Genomic DNA, 19,142 nt, shown 5'->3' on the forward strand with positions numbered 1-19,142 from the left:
GCTGACTATTTTCAGCTCTGGGGACCAACTAGTTCCCGAGATAGGAGGCTGAATCTGTGCTCGGGCTTTCGGTTATGTTAGTTCACAGGATACAGTAGCTTATGCTCGTTGCAGCTGCTGAGTGTGGGAGCTCTCCCTGTTCCCCAAAACTCCACTGAAGAAAGCCTCCGGGGACCAAGCAAGAAGAAAGAAACACAGAGCGCACCAGAGGTAAGTATGATTGTATATTAAGCAAGAATAAAAGGTAAGTAGCAGCTTACAATGAAGTAAAATGAAGTTAGCGGATCGCAGGTCACTCTGCCTTCAATCAGAAGAGACACTAAGGTAGTGTGATGTTCGCCAACTTTAAATCACGCGCACTGGGACTGGTTTGATGTTTGTGGTGATTCTGCACTTCCGGGTTGTGTCTCAGTGTGTAGGAGACTGGCGTGTCTCCAGAAAGGCTTCGTTAGGCACTGCAGCAGACAATGATCAAAGATCAGCTGTGCTATGACCGCTACGCGTTTTGAACATTTCCGTTCTTCATCAGGGCTCTATGTATTCTCATCACATAATTTATACAACTTTTCTATTGATTTACATTTAGTTTAAATGTTTGTATGTTGCTTCATTTTCCAGATGGTATGGATTTTTTATTACTCACACATATATGGGCTACATATACACACATATTTCCCTCCATTTTCCCTCCTACCTCTCCCTTCTTCCCCTTTTTGTCCCTTTCCTCTCCCCTGTTCCCCACTCTTCTCCTACCCCATCCCCTCTTCTCCCTCCTTTTTGTTTACCCCACCTCCCCCTCCTTTTTTTATCTTCCCATTTTAAATTTCGTTTAATTTTTGTTTCATTATGTATGTTTTATTATTTTATTTACTTTTTATTATTGTCAATAAATATTTTGTATTGGTTGTATAATATTACACCTTTAACTAATTATCTACTGTTATCAACACATTTTATATCATATTCCATAATTATTTAGCAACATGTTGGTATTATATGGGTGGGATGACATATCCATACCAACATATATCTGATCGATATCGTAGTGGTTTCTAATATGTACACGATCTTAATTGTGATTCATTTTTTAACTTCACTTATGTAATCAGTCACAATTGGCTCCCGCTGTGCGGGGCCTATATAAAACTGGACATTGACCTGTAACGTGAGACCCTAATGAAGAACGGAAATGTGCAAAACGCGTAGCGGTCATACCACAGTGCATTTCTGGAGACCCGCCAGTCTCATACATGCTGAGCCTCCGCACTGAGACACAACCCGGAAGTGAAGAATCACCGACAAACATCAAACCAGACCCAGCACGCGGGCTTTGAAGTTGGCGAACATCACACTACCTTAGTGTCTCTTCTGATTGAAGGCACAGTGACCTGCGATCCACTAACTTCATTTTACTTCATTGTAAGTTGCTACTTACCTATTATTCTTGCCTAATACAATCATACTTACCTCTGGTGCGCTCTGTGTTTATTTCTTCTTGCTTGGTTCCCGAGATACTCGCAATTGTAGGTAGCGCCAGTACAGTCCCCTCCAGGGGAAACAAAATGGAGTTTCAAACTCCCGCGTGAAGCAGGTCAATGGGAGGCAGCAACTTATTCCTATTGGCCTGCAAGACGCAGGGATTTTAATAGAAAGAAGTACCTGCAGCACTTTTCTAAGTAAGCATCTCGACAACCAGCAGTTCAGCTCTGGGCAAGTGGGGAGGTGCAGCTCCTGTAACGCGTATCCTCAAAGCTAGTTATAGGCAAAAACAACAGCTGTTCTAGATCTCATTAGCATAGGCTTAACACCACGTTATTCACAGGGGGGACAAAAATATATCAAATTTAGAAGACAGACATTTTTAAGAGCCAGAAAATTGTTGAGCAGAAACACAAAATCACACACAACGCTGTGAGATACAGACCCACTCCTCCTCCCCCTACCACAGTTCTTTCTGTCAATGATTATAAATAAAGGCTGGAGGGAGCGAGGAGTATGCATATCCCACAACGCGTATTTCTCCCTTTCCGTCCCCCGTGCGCCCCGATTGTGGAGTGAGAAGCGCAGTTCCGACTCACCTATCAGCTGTGGTTACTGACAGGTCAGCCCAGTGCCGGTATATACAGCACAGTATCAACCTTAGGCACCATAATTAAAATGGGATCCCAACTATGTTGTAGTCTAACTTTGCCTTATCTTTCAATAATGTGATTTTTTCGGGTTACTCCGACCCAGACTCTCAAATTGTTTTTTAAATTGAGTTGAGAAAGAGAGAAGAGGGAAAGAACGCTGAGAAATAAAACTACATGTATGTCCGTTAAATCATTCCTAACTGTAGTGTAACATCCAACCAGACCCTGTATTTCTAATTTAGGGCCTGGATGAGAGAAACACCAACTTTAGGTATAACTTAACTAATGCAACCTTAACAGACCTTTGTGGATTTGCGATGTTATTATAACATTTTATTCGCGTGTCATTATCACTAATGGCCGTTATAGTTAACGCTATGCTCTTTACGGGATTCAGTGTTATGTTATTCTCCATTGCTCAGCAAACAATGGTAATTACCGAGATTAGGATTATAAATAGACATTTTATGCAACAAAACCTGGAGATACTCACATGAGGGGATTGAATTAAAGCAGCAATGTCCTTCACATTTCTTTTTTCACTTTACCTCTGTAGTAATGGTCTTGTGGAGCTCATTTATGGTATCTTAGCCACAGGGACCCCACAGTTGCCAGTAAAATCAACTTTAATAAATGTGTGGTAGTTTCTCTGATAGAAAAACAAATATGGGCGCGGGGTCACCAGTAGACAGACAGACAGACAGAACGCCGTCATCTGATGACGTTGTGGATTTGTATTGCCCTGCGGTCATTTTATGTTCCCCAGGCAAGTAGTTTTGCCTGATGGACAAAACAATTTGCAGTTTGAGAACAGAGAGGGGAGAGAAGAGATCAGAGGACCATGGATCTTCTCTGGTGGACAGGCAATGAAAAAAAATGAACCTCCCAACCCTCCCCAAAAAAACAAGCAGTCAGGGCTGCTGCTTTAATTATTGTCTTCTACTGTATATTGGGATTTAAATACACAAATCTTATAATGCATGATAAAGCAGTAAGGGGTAGCCCAGAGTCAACTGGAGGTCTCTTAAACGTTGTCTGCCCTCACTTGCTGTTTATACTCTCTGGGTTTTAATTAGCTGGGAAGTAGTGGTTAGCTAGAGCACCTGTTAATCCGGGTTAGTGACAGGCATCCTTGGTTGGCCTTCCCTTTTGACATGCTTTACATGGGAGCAGTATTTAAGGTATGGGACTCAGTAACCCTCTCCATGCAATTCCTCATGCAATTTTACAAGGCACTATAGCACTCTCACACCTGCCCTCCTCCCCCATCCCTTTTCTTTTTCAAAAAGGCTCCTAATCTTAACAGTTGTGATCCCTATGCTAGCATGTTTTGTGATGTTTCAGATGTTGTTTAATTAAATGTTCAAGTTAACATTTACAGATGTAGCAGACATTATGGCTCAATATCACGTTAGCCCGGCTCCATGGAAAGAAATGCAGCGGCAGCTAATTTGCATGACTTTGCAAACTAATTGCGTGATGTTGCACGTTGACGTGTGGCAACAGGTGTAATAATGTCTGCTACATCTGTAAATGTTTTGGCTTAGCTGGTGCTCCAAGTTGAGGCACTGTACAGGGTAGTACAGGTGCGTGGACTTGAGGTGGGCCCTTCCAATGTACTGGTCCTGGTTTACATGTTAATTGTAAGGTCAACAGTTCAGAATACATATCTCCAAAGAAACATCTCTTCAAATAAATGATTACCAAGGTTACCATGTGGTATTCATATGAATAAACCACTATGATTTTCAACTGTTCTAGTGCTCATAATCATTTCTTTTAAGAGATGTTGCTTTGTATGTTTTTTTTTACTGTGCACAATATAGGTTACATAGTTGTACTGTAGTTACATTGGGTGATCTATTGTTGGCGTAAAAAAATAAAGCTGTGGTGTTTACCACATGCATGTGTAAGTTTTGTCATTTTGGGGTTTGTGTTGGGGTGGGTAATAATGAGCCTTCAAAGGGGGGGCGGGGGGTATCATGTAGGTTGGAACACACGGATATATAGATGCAGTGGCCGTTATTGGAACAAATCCCGGCGCTGTTTTCATGCGCTCTGCTGTATTCCACGCAGTATTAACGCGGCCAATCGCCCCAGGCACTGGTGTTTATCGCGGTTGCTTTGTTTGAATTTCATGGATTGTGTGCAATTAAATGCAATGAAATTAATGACTTGTAATGCTGTACAGTACTGTGCTACTGTGTCAATTTCAGCTGTTTAAAAACCAGAACACTAAAATGCCATTTTCTGCTCTCGCCTGCGCCGCGGTACGGTTGGAAGAAATCCCGCGGCAGGACATGGGCATTCCGAGGTATACACCGCGTGAAGTGTTTCAATAATGGCCGCTGCATCTGTATTGCTACCTGTTCTTGAGATTGAAAGCTGTGCTTGTATTACAATACACATCTACGAGGAGCAGCATAGTGGTTTGTGATGACCATTTTCCTGAGACTTGGTCGCGCAGGCTGTGTTCCTATGATCAAAGTCTATGGGGTTTGTGTATCAAGGCAACAGTAGTGCAACTCTGGCACAAAAAAAGGGCACAAAATGTGTCAAAGAGAAAAATCCTATTGCATTCAATAGGTCTAAAAATAATCTCCAATGGACCCGAACATGAATTATAACTTTTGGCTGAAAGTAGATATATGCCACATTCTATTTAGTTGATAATATAAACACAGCCGAAGCATTAACCTGAGCACATTCCAGTTACCGCACCATTAGTGGCAAATAATTTAGTGTTTTCATACTGATCACCGGCCCTTTTTTCCCCCTCTAAGGTAACTGTAATCAGCTAGATACAAATGTGTGTGCACACACAGATTAAGAGAAAACTTGTGGTCATTTGTCCATATTGTCCACCAATCAACAACAAGCCTTAAAAAAGATTAAAAAAAAAGTTGCATGTGCTACCCATTCATGGTGCTATCATTAAAAATATGAATGTCAGTCATATAAATGGTTAAAAAACAAAAAAACAAAGCTGAGCACATGACAGCGAAGCAATACCTCCCTTGTCTGGGGCTTAAATGCAATGTCAGAGGGCAAATGCAAAAATATCACCGAAAGCTACACACAAGGTCAGGCTTCTAATGTGACAGCACTGATTCAGCAAAGCATGCAAAGAAAACAAAATCGCTTAACCAGTGAGAGTTTTAGCCTGTGTCTCCTTCACACTTCACCTCCTGGAAGCACACAGGCATAAATTACTTTCCTACTTAGTGCAACCCCCCACACAAGTGCAAGAGGTACAATATCTAGCTAGACCTTATGTTTTCTAAGGCTACGCTTATAGTGCCGGCGAAGTGACGGTCACTGGAAAATCAAATAGAGATGACTTCCAGCGATCGCGACCAATCCGTCGCGCTTACTATAAGCGCACGCGACGCCGGCGATGCATTTGTTTTGCCGCGACATCGCGTCGCTGTCGCCGGCACTATAAGCGCAGCCTAAGATGAGAAAGGTTTTCATCACTATCCACCAATGACAATACCAGAGCTAAAAGAACAAGCAGAAGCACACATTAACTTCGGTCCGATTGTACCACTGCTCTTCTCCACAAACAAAAAGTGTTCTGGCCACTAAATGTGAGATTATTAACCCCTTTAATGCCAGCCTTTATGGAGTTAGTTGAAAATAAGTTAATAAATGATAACATTGTGTTAATAATGTTGCAGCTTGGTGAATGGAAACTAAAAAAGATTCTTCAAGCAGCAATCCCTCCCAGAAAATAATTATTTTTAAAGCTGACCTGAAGCTAATTAGTAGTCCCCCCACCTCGGCATACGCTCACGGTTCCCAGTAATAAAGGAATTGACATATTTTGTACTATCTCAAAATAAATATAAATCTACAACCATGGCTGACGAGGTCCCCCAGAGAAAGCCTTTGTGTCCACCGGGTGAAATAAGGATTTGGCAAATGGGATGCAGGAGGACTCAGGATCAGGTAATCTTAAAATTCCTTTTTGCTAACGAGCAGACGGGGGTCTGCTGTCTTAAAGCAGCAAAACGTTCAAAATCCTATGTTTAAAAACAATAAAACAGTACTGTAGTATTAGATAATACACACATTTTGTTTTTCAACGCCTGCCATTTTAATATATTGATCATTCTTTGTTTGCTACTGCAACCATTTAGAAAGTTAGATCCACGTCGTCTTTTGAAACAGGCTCTGACACACACCTTTTTGTGCTCTGCCCTTTGGCAACAAAGTATCGACAACTGCTCTGTTGCAGTGCTCCCAGCATCAGACTGTATATTGTGAAGCTGAAAGCTGTAACAATAATGTGTTACACTTAGTAATATATGTATAACATACATTACAGCTGCAGCATTTCATGGACAACAGCATAGAGTCCAAAGTCGGCCATTTCAATAGCCCAAGAGCAGGATATTTGCCGATTGATCACGAGGTGGGATCCATCCGCAGATTAGGTCATTATTTCTCATTAAAGCTACTCACATAGTACATTCAGTAAAAAAAATAAAAAAATAAAAGGTGGATGCAGGACTGCTGCTATGCAGTGCTGTCCATACCAATTCTGTATACACACACATCATTTAGTGGGCAGTATAAATATAGCTGATTAAAAATACTGTAGAATGTGTTTACATTGTGTATGTACTACTACATGGCAGATGTGTTTTTAACAATGTCTAAACTCCAGGCTTCACTGGTGTTAGTGGTTTTCAAAATGTATGTACAGCAGCTGATGGCTAAATGTGGCAAACAATTTATTACTAAGCACTGTAGTCTATTTTTGCCTGGCTTTCCAAAATATGGGGCACTTAAACCATTGCTGAAGCTGCAGTCTGCAGACATTTACACTGACTTATCTTGAATATAAGACTTTTTAGACTGAATACAAATGCCTGCCATGGGTGCGATGCTTACATACAGTTACATATTCAAGATATTGACACTTGAATTAGAGTCTCCCCCTCCAATGAAAATATATATATATATATATATATATATATATATAGCACCAGTGTGACTTTTAGTCAGTGCAAGGTCACACAGGACTCAAGGGGTTAAAAATGACAACTGCACAAATGAATCAGCCGTAAAAGGTATAACAACTGAATAAATTAACATATGTTTACAGACAAATTGCAGAATCATAACTTATAGATTTTATAATACTGTACATTATTATTTAATATTATTACATAATATTATTAGTATTTAAACACATCATGATCTTGTCACATAATAAAAATAAGTTTCAGGTTGATTAAAGAAGTGGGCAAGTCATTTGCACACAAGGTGTCTTTGTGACTCTACGCGGCTTGTTTCTCCTCAATTGCTGTAATTCAGTCTTCACGTACAACAGTTACACACAGGACTGCTAATACGGTAATATAATAAACCAAACCTAGACAAGGAGATCCAAAACAAGGCATAACAAATACTGAAAAGAAAAACAATAAGGTAAAATACCTTAGGCCTCGGGCATGGTGCCTCGGGCCGCGCTGATCCGCGCTCCTGCTCTGCCTCGCCTGCTCAAACTGGAGCTTTTTTGTGTCCTGGCAGGCGAGGCAGTGAGCGCGCTTTGGGGGCGGGGCGGAGGCTAGGCGGGGCAAAGGCGGAACGCAGGCTTGGCAGGAGGCGGGGCTAGTCCCTCGCTTCCATTGGATGTGAGCGGTCACGTGACTGCTACTCCGCTTCCCCGAGCGGCAAATTTATAATTTGCCTCTCTGCTCAGAATATCTCAGCCTCCGCACGCATCCAGAAGCAGCTGCTAAAGCCACGCTGATGACAGATGCAGGGGGCAAGTGCATCTGCTCAGCGCGGCTCAGCACAGCCCTATCTACTATGTCCCAGGCCTTAGATATAAATTTAGGTAAACACACACACGCACACAGTAAAGGAGCAAGAGCACACAATAACATTCCAAAAGATTGGAGGGGGGCTACTGCTAATGTACTATATACAAGTGCAACTGCCGGTTATCGACCGAATCACGGGACAAAACCTCGGCGAATTGTCCGAATATCGGATTAACACAGCGGAGGTCCCTGCGGTTGAATGGGACTCGCGCTGCGTGAATCCTACCGGGTTCCACCTATCTGTAAGAGACGCGCAGCAGTAAGAGATAGACTGAAGCAGTCACTCTAACAGGCGATCGCAGGGGTTTTCTTTTATTTTAATATTACAGAATTGTAGCAGGGGGTCTCCGGAGCTGAACCACATTGATTTCAGGTCCAGGGACCACCTGCTTCCCGAGTTACAGGCCCTGTTATGGGGTGCTGGTATCCCGGCGGCGGCCATGTTTAAATTCTCCCGCATCACAGCCCACGTGATTGGGGGATTGAAACAAACTAGTTCAACATTTCGGCTTCCGAAACATTGAGCAAGTAAAAGATACATTTATGTACCATTGATGTGCCTGTTTTTTCCCTTTTATGTGTGTATAAAAAAGCATTAATTGCGAGTACCACACCAGAAAACAGCAAGCTTAGTGCAAGAAAACAGAAGAAATCAGTCATAACTTATGTCTCATTATTATGTTTATGTCCAATTAACGAATTTTAAAGTGTTGAGATACACTATGCTGTTCATACCCCATCATAATGTACCTAGCGTGCTTTAAAAGCCTTCTTCTTAGGTATGTATTATAGCAAGCGCTTGCGCGCGCATGACGTTATATATTCATTCTTCTCATTGTTATCTTACTGATATGTTGTCATTAAATAAGTTAATACGTATTGAATAAATTAGGTATATGTATGCATAATTTTACGTTACGATAAAATTGTTTTCTGCCCGTTATACTGTCCACAGCCTATCTTAATAAATGCAAGTGTTTATTATTTAAATAGTATTACAATTAAGATGTTCTTATCTTTTACTTATGGCCAATTATAGGCCGAGGGTGCATATAAAAGCTGTTTTTCACTGAACACTAATCTCTGATGAAGAGGCTGTGTGTATCGCCATGAAAAACATTGGAGAGTGCTTTTATTTGCGTCTCCACATTTGGAGGTTCTTATTGAACTAAACGCTGCATGTGCCGAAGGGCTTTTGGTAATATTCTGTAAATGAACACTTTGGAGACGACTGCTATGCTCGACTGACGTCATCATCCAGCATCTTCGGATTAATGACAGAGAAAACAAACTGATGCCCGATGCAAATCGGGACAAGCTTGCTCGAGTGTGCGGATTGAGTCCCGGAGCCTGCTGTAAACACCCCGGACAATGCATTTATCAGCTGATGGGTTGATCGGATGTGCAGCTTTGACAGCTATAAAACACACAATCCCTGAAAGTTTTAACCTCAGCACCCACCACATCATATAATTGATATTTTTATGTCAAAAGGAGTGCTACCAAATATATAGAACAGACAAAAATACCGAATGCTACATCCAATGTGACAGAAAAGACATAGTAAAATAATTAAATGTTTATATTCTCATAAGGGTCATCAGTTGACATAAATATATACATGATATGAAGTGGTGGGTGTTGGGGTTAGAGCTTGCAGGGATTGTGTTTGTTAATTGTCAACTGGTAAAAGTTGTTTGGAGGTTGGTGACCCCTCCTCCATGGGTTTAAGCATTCTCCTCCCCACATTTTAAGTAGCAGGTTTGTTCATATACTTTAACTGTGCAGGACTGGTCTATTGAGACCTTTCTCCCTCCACTGCAGAGGTTAATGAGAACACTCACAGGTAGTGTTAGGAGCTGCATAGTGGTCATGCTGTGACATGGATGCAATTTTGCCCACTATCCATGAAAGAAGAAGTCTTCAGTTCATTTACAATAAGCTTCTTTTTTATTGATCTCTCGTACGTGAAATACTTACCTTTTACGTGCCAAACATTTGAATACATACTAATCTATAAGTGGTGGTGTGCTCTTCTTTTTTGTTTTTATTTGAATTCTTGAGTATGTTAACAATTTTTGCTAATTTTGCCATTTCCAAGGCTTGCGAGTCACAGTGTTAAAAATGTGTCACATCTATAGTATATCTGGTTTGGAATGCACTACTATTTAATAAGAATAATGCAAGTTACTGTATACCATTTATCTGTGCACGGAGCCAGCACCTGTTTTGTGGCACCAGTTGTCTGTAATTGTATAGAAGCTGGACCACTAATGAAGTGAATGTTGAAAATCTTGTTTTCAACAGCTGTTTATTGCATATGTATATATGAGGACTCAAGGAATGATTGATTGGTGAGTGCTGGAGTCTCCATATACTGTACCAGACATCTCTATTGAAAATGTCACATGTAGGCTTAAAGAAAGTGGCACAAATGTGCTTATGTACTAAGATCATATTTGAATTTGTATTGTCTGTACTACTTTCTAGCACAAAAATGTTAACAAACATTCATAAAATGTCCATTGTATGTATGACGGTTATGTGACTTATACATCAGAACCGTAGTTAGTTGTTCGAAATTAATTTTGCTGCATTGCATCATGTTGGAACCTGGCTGATACAACTGAAATGTAAACAAAATTGTGTCTTTAAAAAAAAAAATGTATAACTAGAATTAGTGAATATAAATGATTAGTGTCATAATATTTTTTAAAAAGATTCAAAAATAAAAAAAGTTTAGCACACCCAAATAAGGTAACATGGTACTAGGCTGCACATACTGACAAGAAGGTTCTTAATTTAATTCTTCAGAGGACTGCCGATGCACAAAGCAGAAAGTTTCAATCACATTATCCTTTCTCAAGTGATTGGTACCATTCCCTTGGTTTTATGCATTCCACATACTAGAAGGGGACAATTAGCCACGGCCATTCTGCCGTGGCCAGTCAGTCACTGAGGGAGAGTTGGCTGCTGCCGTTTTTGCCCCTGAGTTATGGGTTAAGATAAGGATTAGGGGTAGGTAAGGGCAGGGGCACGCTCCCCCCCCAGGGGGGGAGCAAGATTCTCTGGGTGGGGGGGTGCGGCGCTTACAGAGGCCCTGTGCTCTGCGCTCAGGCATTTAAATTAAATGCCGGGGGAGGTGCGAGGCCTCTGTAAGTCTCTCTTACCTGGTCTCAGCTGCCTGTTTGGTGACGTGTCGCCATGACAACGTGGCGTCAAATGGCAACGTGTTGCCATGGCAATGCAACATCACATGACGCCACCATGCCATGGAGCCGGTAAGGAAAGGGGGTGCAAGCAGGGGCGGAGAGAAAACTGGGGGGCGCAAGCAGAAACATTTGTGCACCCCTGGGTTAGGATTTAAATGTAGGATTACCTGCGCCAGCTAACTATCCTGGTGGTGAAAAGTCTGTGCCTAATTGTCCCAGACACCAATGTACATATTTTGCTGTTTGTTGCTTTTTCACTGTTTTTGTTCATATTAATAATTATAATAGCCATTCTGTGAAAATAATAAATGTTGTTGACCTATATAATTAAACATCCTTGCTGCATCAAATAAACTTTTGGGTTGATACATAGCAACTTAATACTGTGCTAACGATATAAAAAGACTTTTACACCAAATTAAACTTTCCAGAAGATTGTAACTCACTTTCTCCTTTTATGGGGTGTACAAAACCATTGTTTTTTTAGTACATACCATTAACATCTCTGTATGCATAGTGCAGTCCATTTCTGTGCGCCCCAAAAATACAAATGTTAAGCTTATGGCGCAGATTGAGACATTTCAAGTTATTTATTTTGAACTTTTTCTAATGCGCTACTCATGAAGAAGCTCAGTACAAAAGTACCCTACCCTACAACCGAAACCTACCTACCTAACATATAGGGGAAAGGCGAAAAGGACCAACACTGGGCAGGAACAGGAAAGCTAGCTAACAGGGTAATTATTAGGTTCTGTTTGCCAGGCTTTGTTTTAAAAGGACACAAAAATCTAGTCAGGGTAAAGATCCTGGCTAGACAAGAAACCCGCATTTGCACTCAATGAAGACACTATTCAGCTCCTATTTAGGAACCTCTGTGTACCTCTTTGGATATATTCCATACATGACACCAGATATTTCTTGAGATATTTTCTCTCTTATATGTGAGGTTTCCATGTTTGGGCTTTAGAGGAGCCTTTTACCTCTATGTACTCTGTGTCACCACCACCTAATTTTAAATACACTTGTGTTTATACCCTACACTCCCTGCTTATGTCCCCTATCATGTTCTAATAAAGCTTTTTTGTTTTGCGTCGCTTGGCATGGTAGGCTACAAGTTTGGGAATATATTTTGGTCCCACCTATGGTTGTCTTCATTGAGTGCAATTGCGGGTTTCTTGTCTAGCCAGGATCTTTACCCTGACTAGATTTTTGTGTCCTCATTTCCCCTACCCTATGCACCATGGAATTTTATGCTAGTTATGGTATTTTTGGAGAGCGATAAGCATTCTGTGTGTTTGTTTTAAAAGGACGTTTTATTTTTAATTCCTTTTTCAATGAAAGCACATACCTGTAGGTAAAACAATAGCAATTTAAAATGAGATTTCCGTGCGCCAATTTTGAGTCCAAAACACCCTTTGTGGCGCTTAGTTCATAGGTCCATCAATATGACAATAGCACACATATTGTCTGAAAGTCACTGAGAAAACAATCTAACAAAAACATAGCATGACAATGACACTCAATCATACACACAGAAAACAGTCACTTCCATATAAAACACAACAATGACTATAGTCACATACAGGAGGTTATTCATAAATGCAACAACTCCCTCAAAGTGATTATTTTCTTGTAAGCTTAACTGAATAAGGGGGAGACTGTTGGAGCTGATCTCTGTCCCTTGACCTCCAGGGACCCTCAATTTCCCAGGATATTAATCGTTTTTTAATCCCACTTTTGACACACTAAAAATACAAATATAGCCATGGGGTCACAAGTCAGTCATGTCCTAAATTTAGAATTCTTTCTCTGTGGACACACTTGCTCGACGATTGGTCCCTAGAGATCAGGCAACTTCAGATTAGCACCAGAGGACTCCAGGTTCAAGTGAGCTAAAGAAATATCTTATGTGAGCAGCGCAGGCGGCTCAGTTTGAGCGGGACTTCAATGGGACTTTCCATGCGATAGTGTCACGATTACAGTTTCATTAATTAATAATACCCATAGTGTGAAAGTCAAAAACCTGACAATGATAGTAGTAGCCAGGATAACACAGTGACAATAACAAAGTGAGTAAAAGCCAGTGACACAGTAAGTTACTGATATACACATCCATACTAGCATGCAGTCACAGGGAGTAATAATCATACTGATACTGATACTGACACACACACACACACACACACACATTCACATTGATGCACACATTCACAATCACAGTAATACAAACATTCAGAGTAATAACCATAGTGACACACACACTAATTAATAATCAGTGACACACAATCACAGTGATACACACATTCAGAGTAATAATCATAGTGACACACACTAATAATAATCGGTGACACACAATCACAGTGATACACATTCACAATCATAGTGACTGTCATTTACCAAGAAGCCCACCACGTGCAAGTAGTGTTGGATGCTCCGCCCCCTCGAGCTCGCGCCGCTGGTCTCAGGGCCCCCATCCTCCATCTTCTGCCCCCTGAAATTCCCAGCGTGGGACCCAAGAGAACCCGAAGAGTGCCGAGTGACGAGGCGGAAACTGCCGAGCGGACATGCGCATTGGTTTGTCCTGCCGCAGCTTGCGCCCGCTGATTGGTGGAGAGGAGGTGTTACGTAGGGGATGTTCCCGGAACACATGGAGCAGTGTAAACAGAGGCACACAGTCAGTGACACACGGCGAGCGGTGCAGTCGTACTGTGCAGCGGGGTGTCTGGTAGCATTAAGGGGTTCTAGCAATAGAATCACAGTGGGGTCAAATATGGTTGTAAAAATAACGACTCCAGATCTGTGAATAAAAGGAAAAAAAACATAAGTGTAAAGGGCTGGTACACGTGAAAAATTGCAACAGGGTTCAAGATAGTCAGATCCATGTAATATTAATTATGCTTCATAGGAACCAAATGAGGTGAGAGATTTACAGCTGTTGATCCAAACGGTATTCTTGAAAAGTAAACGGCACTCATGCAAAATAGGGTGCGCTCGTCAACAGAAAATGTTTCTGCTCAGCCGACATTTCCCTTTGTAAAACTATAGGAGTTAGGGGGAGTTACGAAACCTACTCAAAGGGATGTAGCAATGTTAGTGTTTTTGAACTTAATTTTTATTTGCTTACAAAGCCACTTTCTGTTAGCAGGCATTAACCCAGCCTGCTAAAGTATCGTGCTTCAAAAAAAAAAATTCTGTATATGAAATCACTGAGTGGTTATATCATGTTTATTCAGAATGATTGGTACAGACGTGGCCTGGGCAACCTTATTTGCCATATAGTACACCAACAACATGCTTCCAGCTCAGTAGCCACTCATGGTCACAAGTGTACAGTTCCAAAACGAAACATAGTGTTTAGAAGCACTTTGTAACCTGCTATTGTTTCACCTTAATGGCTAATAATTTTTGGTTTCCCCACTTTGAGTTACAGGTGGGAAATGTAAAGACGCCACTACTGAGAATTGTGTACAATGCAAGCTGGGCAAAAACACCAGAACATATTATTGCATAATGCTATAGAAACCAATTTATTTATAGTGTTATTTATGTAGATTAAAAAAAAAAAAATACAATATTTAAAGAGAAAATCGTTTAATAGTCACTTGTCAATTGTTAATGTTTCAAAAACAATCTAAAGTCAGTTTAGACCATTTAAAGCAGTAATACTCTCCAGACGAATTAAACTCATAAATAGCGTGCTTTAATTCTATATATTCCTAAAGTGTTTTTTTTTTTACATTAATATGGTTTTCAGCTGAAAACAGTCCCAGCTGCTGCTTTGGCATGTATAGAATTAGCCCCATAACATTAGTATATTGTATGTCCTGCTCTTTTTTTAAATAAAACATTTTTTAAAATGTAAAAAATATAATTATTATCGTTTATTTGTAAAGCGCCAACATACCGCAGCGCGGTACAATGGGGGTACAGAGAGATGTAAATTACAGTACATAAACAGAATGATATGCCAAATAAGGACAAACCAGCACGAATAGATACAAAAGGTCATATGATTTTATTAATCTTTAGTAGATAAGGTGCCATCTGCTCATACCGCCCCCCCTCCCCCCGCCCTTACCTTCTCTCCAGCATCGGCGATGTCACAACGTCATATTATGTCGCGTTTCCACGGCAGTGCATCACCAGAAGTAGGCTGAGAGCAGGTAAGAGGGAGTTCCAGAGGCCTCGTGCCCTCCCCCGGCATTTAATTTAAATGTTTTGGGGAAGAGCGAGGGTCCTCTTTAAGCGACACACCCCTCCGCCCCCAGTTTGAGCACCCCTGCTCTAGACTGCACTGGGATCTAGGTAGAGCTCCATTTCAACCTCTCTTAGTATTTCAAAAAATGATATCTCCTGAACGGAGAATCAGACTTTTTTTTTTATTATTTATGAGGAGCGGGGCCAAAGTGATTGCCCAGCAATCTACGGGCCAGCCTTGGGCATCGGCGACCCTTTCATAGGTTAAAAGGAAAGATCGTCTGCAGGCAATAACTGGTGGGCTGTCAGGAAGTTCTGGCCTGGCAGACCGAGGGGAGTGGGAAAGCAGTTGTGCCAGCTTTTAACTGGACCTGGTGCTGGGCTTGCTGCTGCAAGTGCTGCAGTACTAGTCCGTTTTGTTGGGTTTGTTTGGAAACACCTTCAAACATTGTTAAAACAAAATTCCCCTTGTGACCCTTTGAATGCAGGGTCCACTCACAATCCAACTCTCACACCATATGTTGCAGTAAGACTGCGAAGATACGTGGGTTATCTGAGTAGGCTTTTTTATTCAGCCAAATAATTGCATAAAATAACAGAGCTTTAACTTCAGCATATAAACAAGCAAAAAAAATAAGTGTGAGAATGGCTTTGCCCCTTTTCCAAGGAACAGCAGTTCATGTCCAGGATACACGCAGAGCAAGGGTACCTTAAGTGTCCCAACGTAACAGACCTTGTTGCAGACTTCTCTCCCTACCGAGTTCCAGCATGTGTCTCCCTGGTTCAGACAGGAACCAGGAACGAGTGGAAGCTCTGGGTTTTTAAAGCCCACTAATTAGTCAACTGGGACCTAGTTAATTAACTCAGCCTGCTCTCAAACTGGGATTAACTAGGTCACTGCTGGACTCCAGAGCTAAACATAAGACTGCCATGCATCATATTTGGCAAGTGAATTCACCCTTCACATTCGGGTTAGAAGGTGAATCTGGGTCTGTCCTCGATCTTCTATATAAGTCTTGGTAAAAATTCTTAAACTCATCCACAATTTTAACTGGGTCATGCAACAAAAAGCCATTTGAAGGCTCCCCAATTCTTGTATATGCCTCCGAGTTTTCTGGCTAGTATGGTGTGGGCCTTGTTCCCACGCTCATAACATTTTTGAGATGTCCATCTCATAGCTTGTTCTGCCCTATTTGCTAAACAGAGGATTAATTTGCTCCTAGAGTTGACAATACTGGCTCGAACCTCAGCTGAATTAACTATTTCATGTTTTTGGTTTAGATTAATTAGTTTCGTAGTTAGTTCTTTGATTTATTTTAAACTCGTTTTTTCCTTTGAGAGGCTACTCTGATTATTGTACCTCTGATAACTGTTTTATAGGCCTCCCACACTGGTACAGGGGACTTTTTTTGAGCCATTAGTTTCAAAATTAAATTTGAGGTATCTCCCTAGAGTTCCAACACCTCAGGGACACATAGCAAGGATTTGTTTAAACTCCAATGACCAACCATCCTCGGTGTAGTCAGGTCTATAATTATGTCAATTATCACATGATCCGACCAAGTAATACTATGGTGTTTTCTCCACCAAACGTTTATCTATTAGGAGCATGTCGATCCTAGGCCTACTGAGGGGATGAGGGCTTAATATGTCTACGAATGTCTTATATTACTTGTTAGAAAACCCATCTGGGCCAGGTCACATATTAAGTGTAAGGTCATTTATAGCTGAGGACACCTCCAGTAATATTGGAGCACCCAATTTAAGTTGCACTATCTCATTAACCTTTAGAATAGGGATATTAGTAAAATAACGTATCTACAGATATAGCGTCATTTACTGGCGCATTTGTCTTGCGGATAGAGTATTTAGCCCGGATCATTTTTCAGCTGCGAACCGCGAATACGTCGTGACCGGGAAAATTGACGTTTAGCGTTGGTTGCAGTATTCCTCAGAAATTATAATAGTGTAGTCTTCAAAATTTAAATACAACGTAACCTGTCCCTTATTCCCGTTCATTTCATACGATATGATATGTTATGGTATGTAAATGTAACCCAGAACTTATTCTCCTAAAAACTTTAGATAACTAAAAGGTATTTTAAAATATGAAATATTTTTTATTAAATTACAGTAAATGACTTTATGAAAAATACAATAATGCAAATTTCTTCGCTCATCTTCCAAATCTACAATCTTTTTCAATCGGCATCTCCTTTGGGCTGGCTGGCTCTTGGACATTTTCACCTGTAAAGAGAATATGTTGTATATTAATAATCAAGAAGAAATACAGTATTGTAGTGCATGAATTTCATTGTGTGGTACGCGTTTTTCTATGGAACCTGGTTGAAACGCATATGCGTGTCATTAAATTTCTGTGCATGCGTGTTTCTATGGAACTTGGTCGCCCGCAATATGCGTCATAGAATTTCTGTGCAGTACAGATATTCGGGGTGCTACCTAAAAATAAAATAGATACATGTGTAAGGGGGTCACCCCCGGTTCCCCTGATTTTCCTTTGCCCCCTGCCTTACTCCTGTGGCAGTGGGGGAAGGGGACGGCGACTTCTCCCGGCGGGTACCGCCCTCTTGGTTTTGGCGCGAGCTTCGCCAATGCGCAGTAAAGATCGCACACACGGTCCCCATAGAAAAGAGCTTTGCCAAGGACTACAATTCCCAGCAGCCTCAGGGGACTGCACTTTCACCCTTGTCACAGGCAGCATTGAAGCCAATAGAGCTGGCAGATTCTCATGCTGCAGAGTTGCAACAATGTTGTGTGCAGACAGGATTTTTGTTAGTCAGAGACCGGAGCAGCCCAGGGAAGGAGGTAGGGTACAGGAGTCGGGGACTCCCTGTACTAGGCCAGCACCCCCAGGGCCCGAGATAGCTCAGCTCCCCAGTAAGGTGAGTGTTGCCAGGGACAGCCCTCAGGTTAGGGACCCGGACCACTTACATTAGTGGGAGCTGGGAAAGAAAGGTTACAGAGAGTTGGAGTCAGGGAGCTGTGAGGGAAGGAAGGGTGTGGGGAGCGAGTGCAGCTCCTGCCCCATATAGGTACCTACACCTCAGGTAGGCCCCAACTCCCCACTAGCTTAGTGGGTAAGTGCTTAGGCTGGCCCAAGATAGGGACGCTGCCCTTAGTGTAGAGTGCTGCCTTGTCAGAGTCACGGCTGTTAGTGCTGTGAGGTCTGACAGGCAGGCACCTTGTTGCGCAGCACGTTGGCTGCAGCATCCAGTGAGCTACAGCTTGCTGCTGTATGCACTGGGACTCGTTAGGTCTTAGTAAGTACAGTCAAGGCTGGGAAGAGTTAGGGGAGTGGGGCAGGTTATTAACCCCGGTAGGCCTCTAGGAGTTTTCCCCAAAGCCACTTTAGGTTGCGGTACCACAGGGACAGGCCCTAGGTTAGGGTTCCTGTCACGTTAGTACCAAGTGTTAGTTAGGGACTCAGCGGACGCTGCGGTTCCTGTAAAGCGGTTCGGACCCACGTTGGGGTCCGCAGAGACTATTCCAGAGGGAGACCGCCCTGGCGGTCTGCGTACAAAGGAGTTCGGTTGGAGGATCAGACGGATTCATCACACGTCTGACCCTTTGCGAAGCCAGTTGCTGATCCGAGTACCGGAGTGCTCGGCAGGTACCATACAGTCATAAGTGCACCAACGGGCCCCTTAGTGTAACTGTGACTGCGCAGTCACCCACGTTCTCTCCAAGAGTGCGGGACATTGGGTGGGATTCTCGGGCCACTGGGTGGGATCACCTGGTGTTGG

The 19,142-nt window shown here is 42.0% G+C and overlaps 2 protein-coding genes across 2 annotated transcripts in view; one reads left to right on the plus strand and one right to left on the minus strand.

The window, feature by feature from the left end:
- Window positions 1-13,760, minus strand: part of SLC67A2 (solute carrier family 67 member 2) — a 29,911-nt gene extending 16,151 nt beyond the window's left edge. Inside the window, exon 1 of the mRNA XM_075590427.1 lies at window positions 13,579-13,760. Within this exon, the coding sequence (XP_075446542.1) occupies window positions 13,579-13,662 (84 nt within the window). The 5' untranslated portion in view covers window positions 13,663-13,760. The remainder of the gene's footprint in view (window positions 1-13,578) is intronic.
- Window positions 13,761-13,882: 122 nt separating this feature from the next.
- Window positions 13,883-19,142, plus strand: part of TMEM182 (transmembrane protein 182) — a 49,666-nt gene continuing 44,406 nt past the window's right edge. The window contains exon 1 of the mRNA XM_075590429.1: window positions 13,883-14,098. The gene's annotated coding sequence lies outside the window, so the exon portion shown is untranslated. The remainder of the gene's footprint in view (window positions 14,099-19,142) is intronic.

This window comes from Ascaphus truei, chromosome 3, assembly GCF_040206685.1.
Source record: "Ascaphus truei isolate aAscTru1 chromosome 3, aAscTru1.hap1, whole genome shotgun sequence".
Classification (NCBI taxonomy): domain Eukaryota; kingdom Metazoa; phylum Chordata; class Amphibia; order Anura; family Ascaphidae; genus Ascaphus; species Ascaphus truei.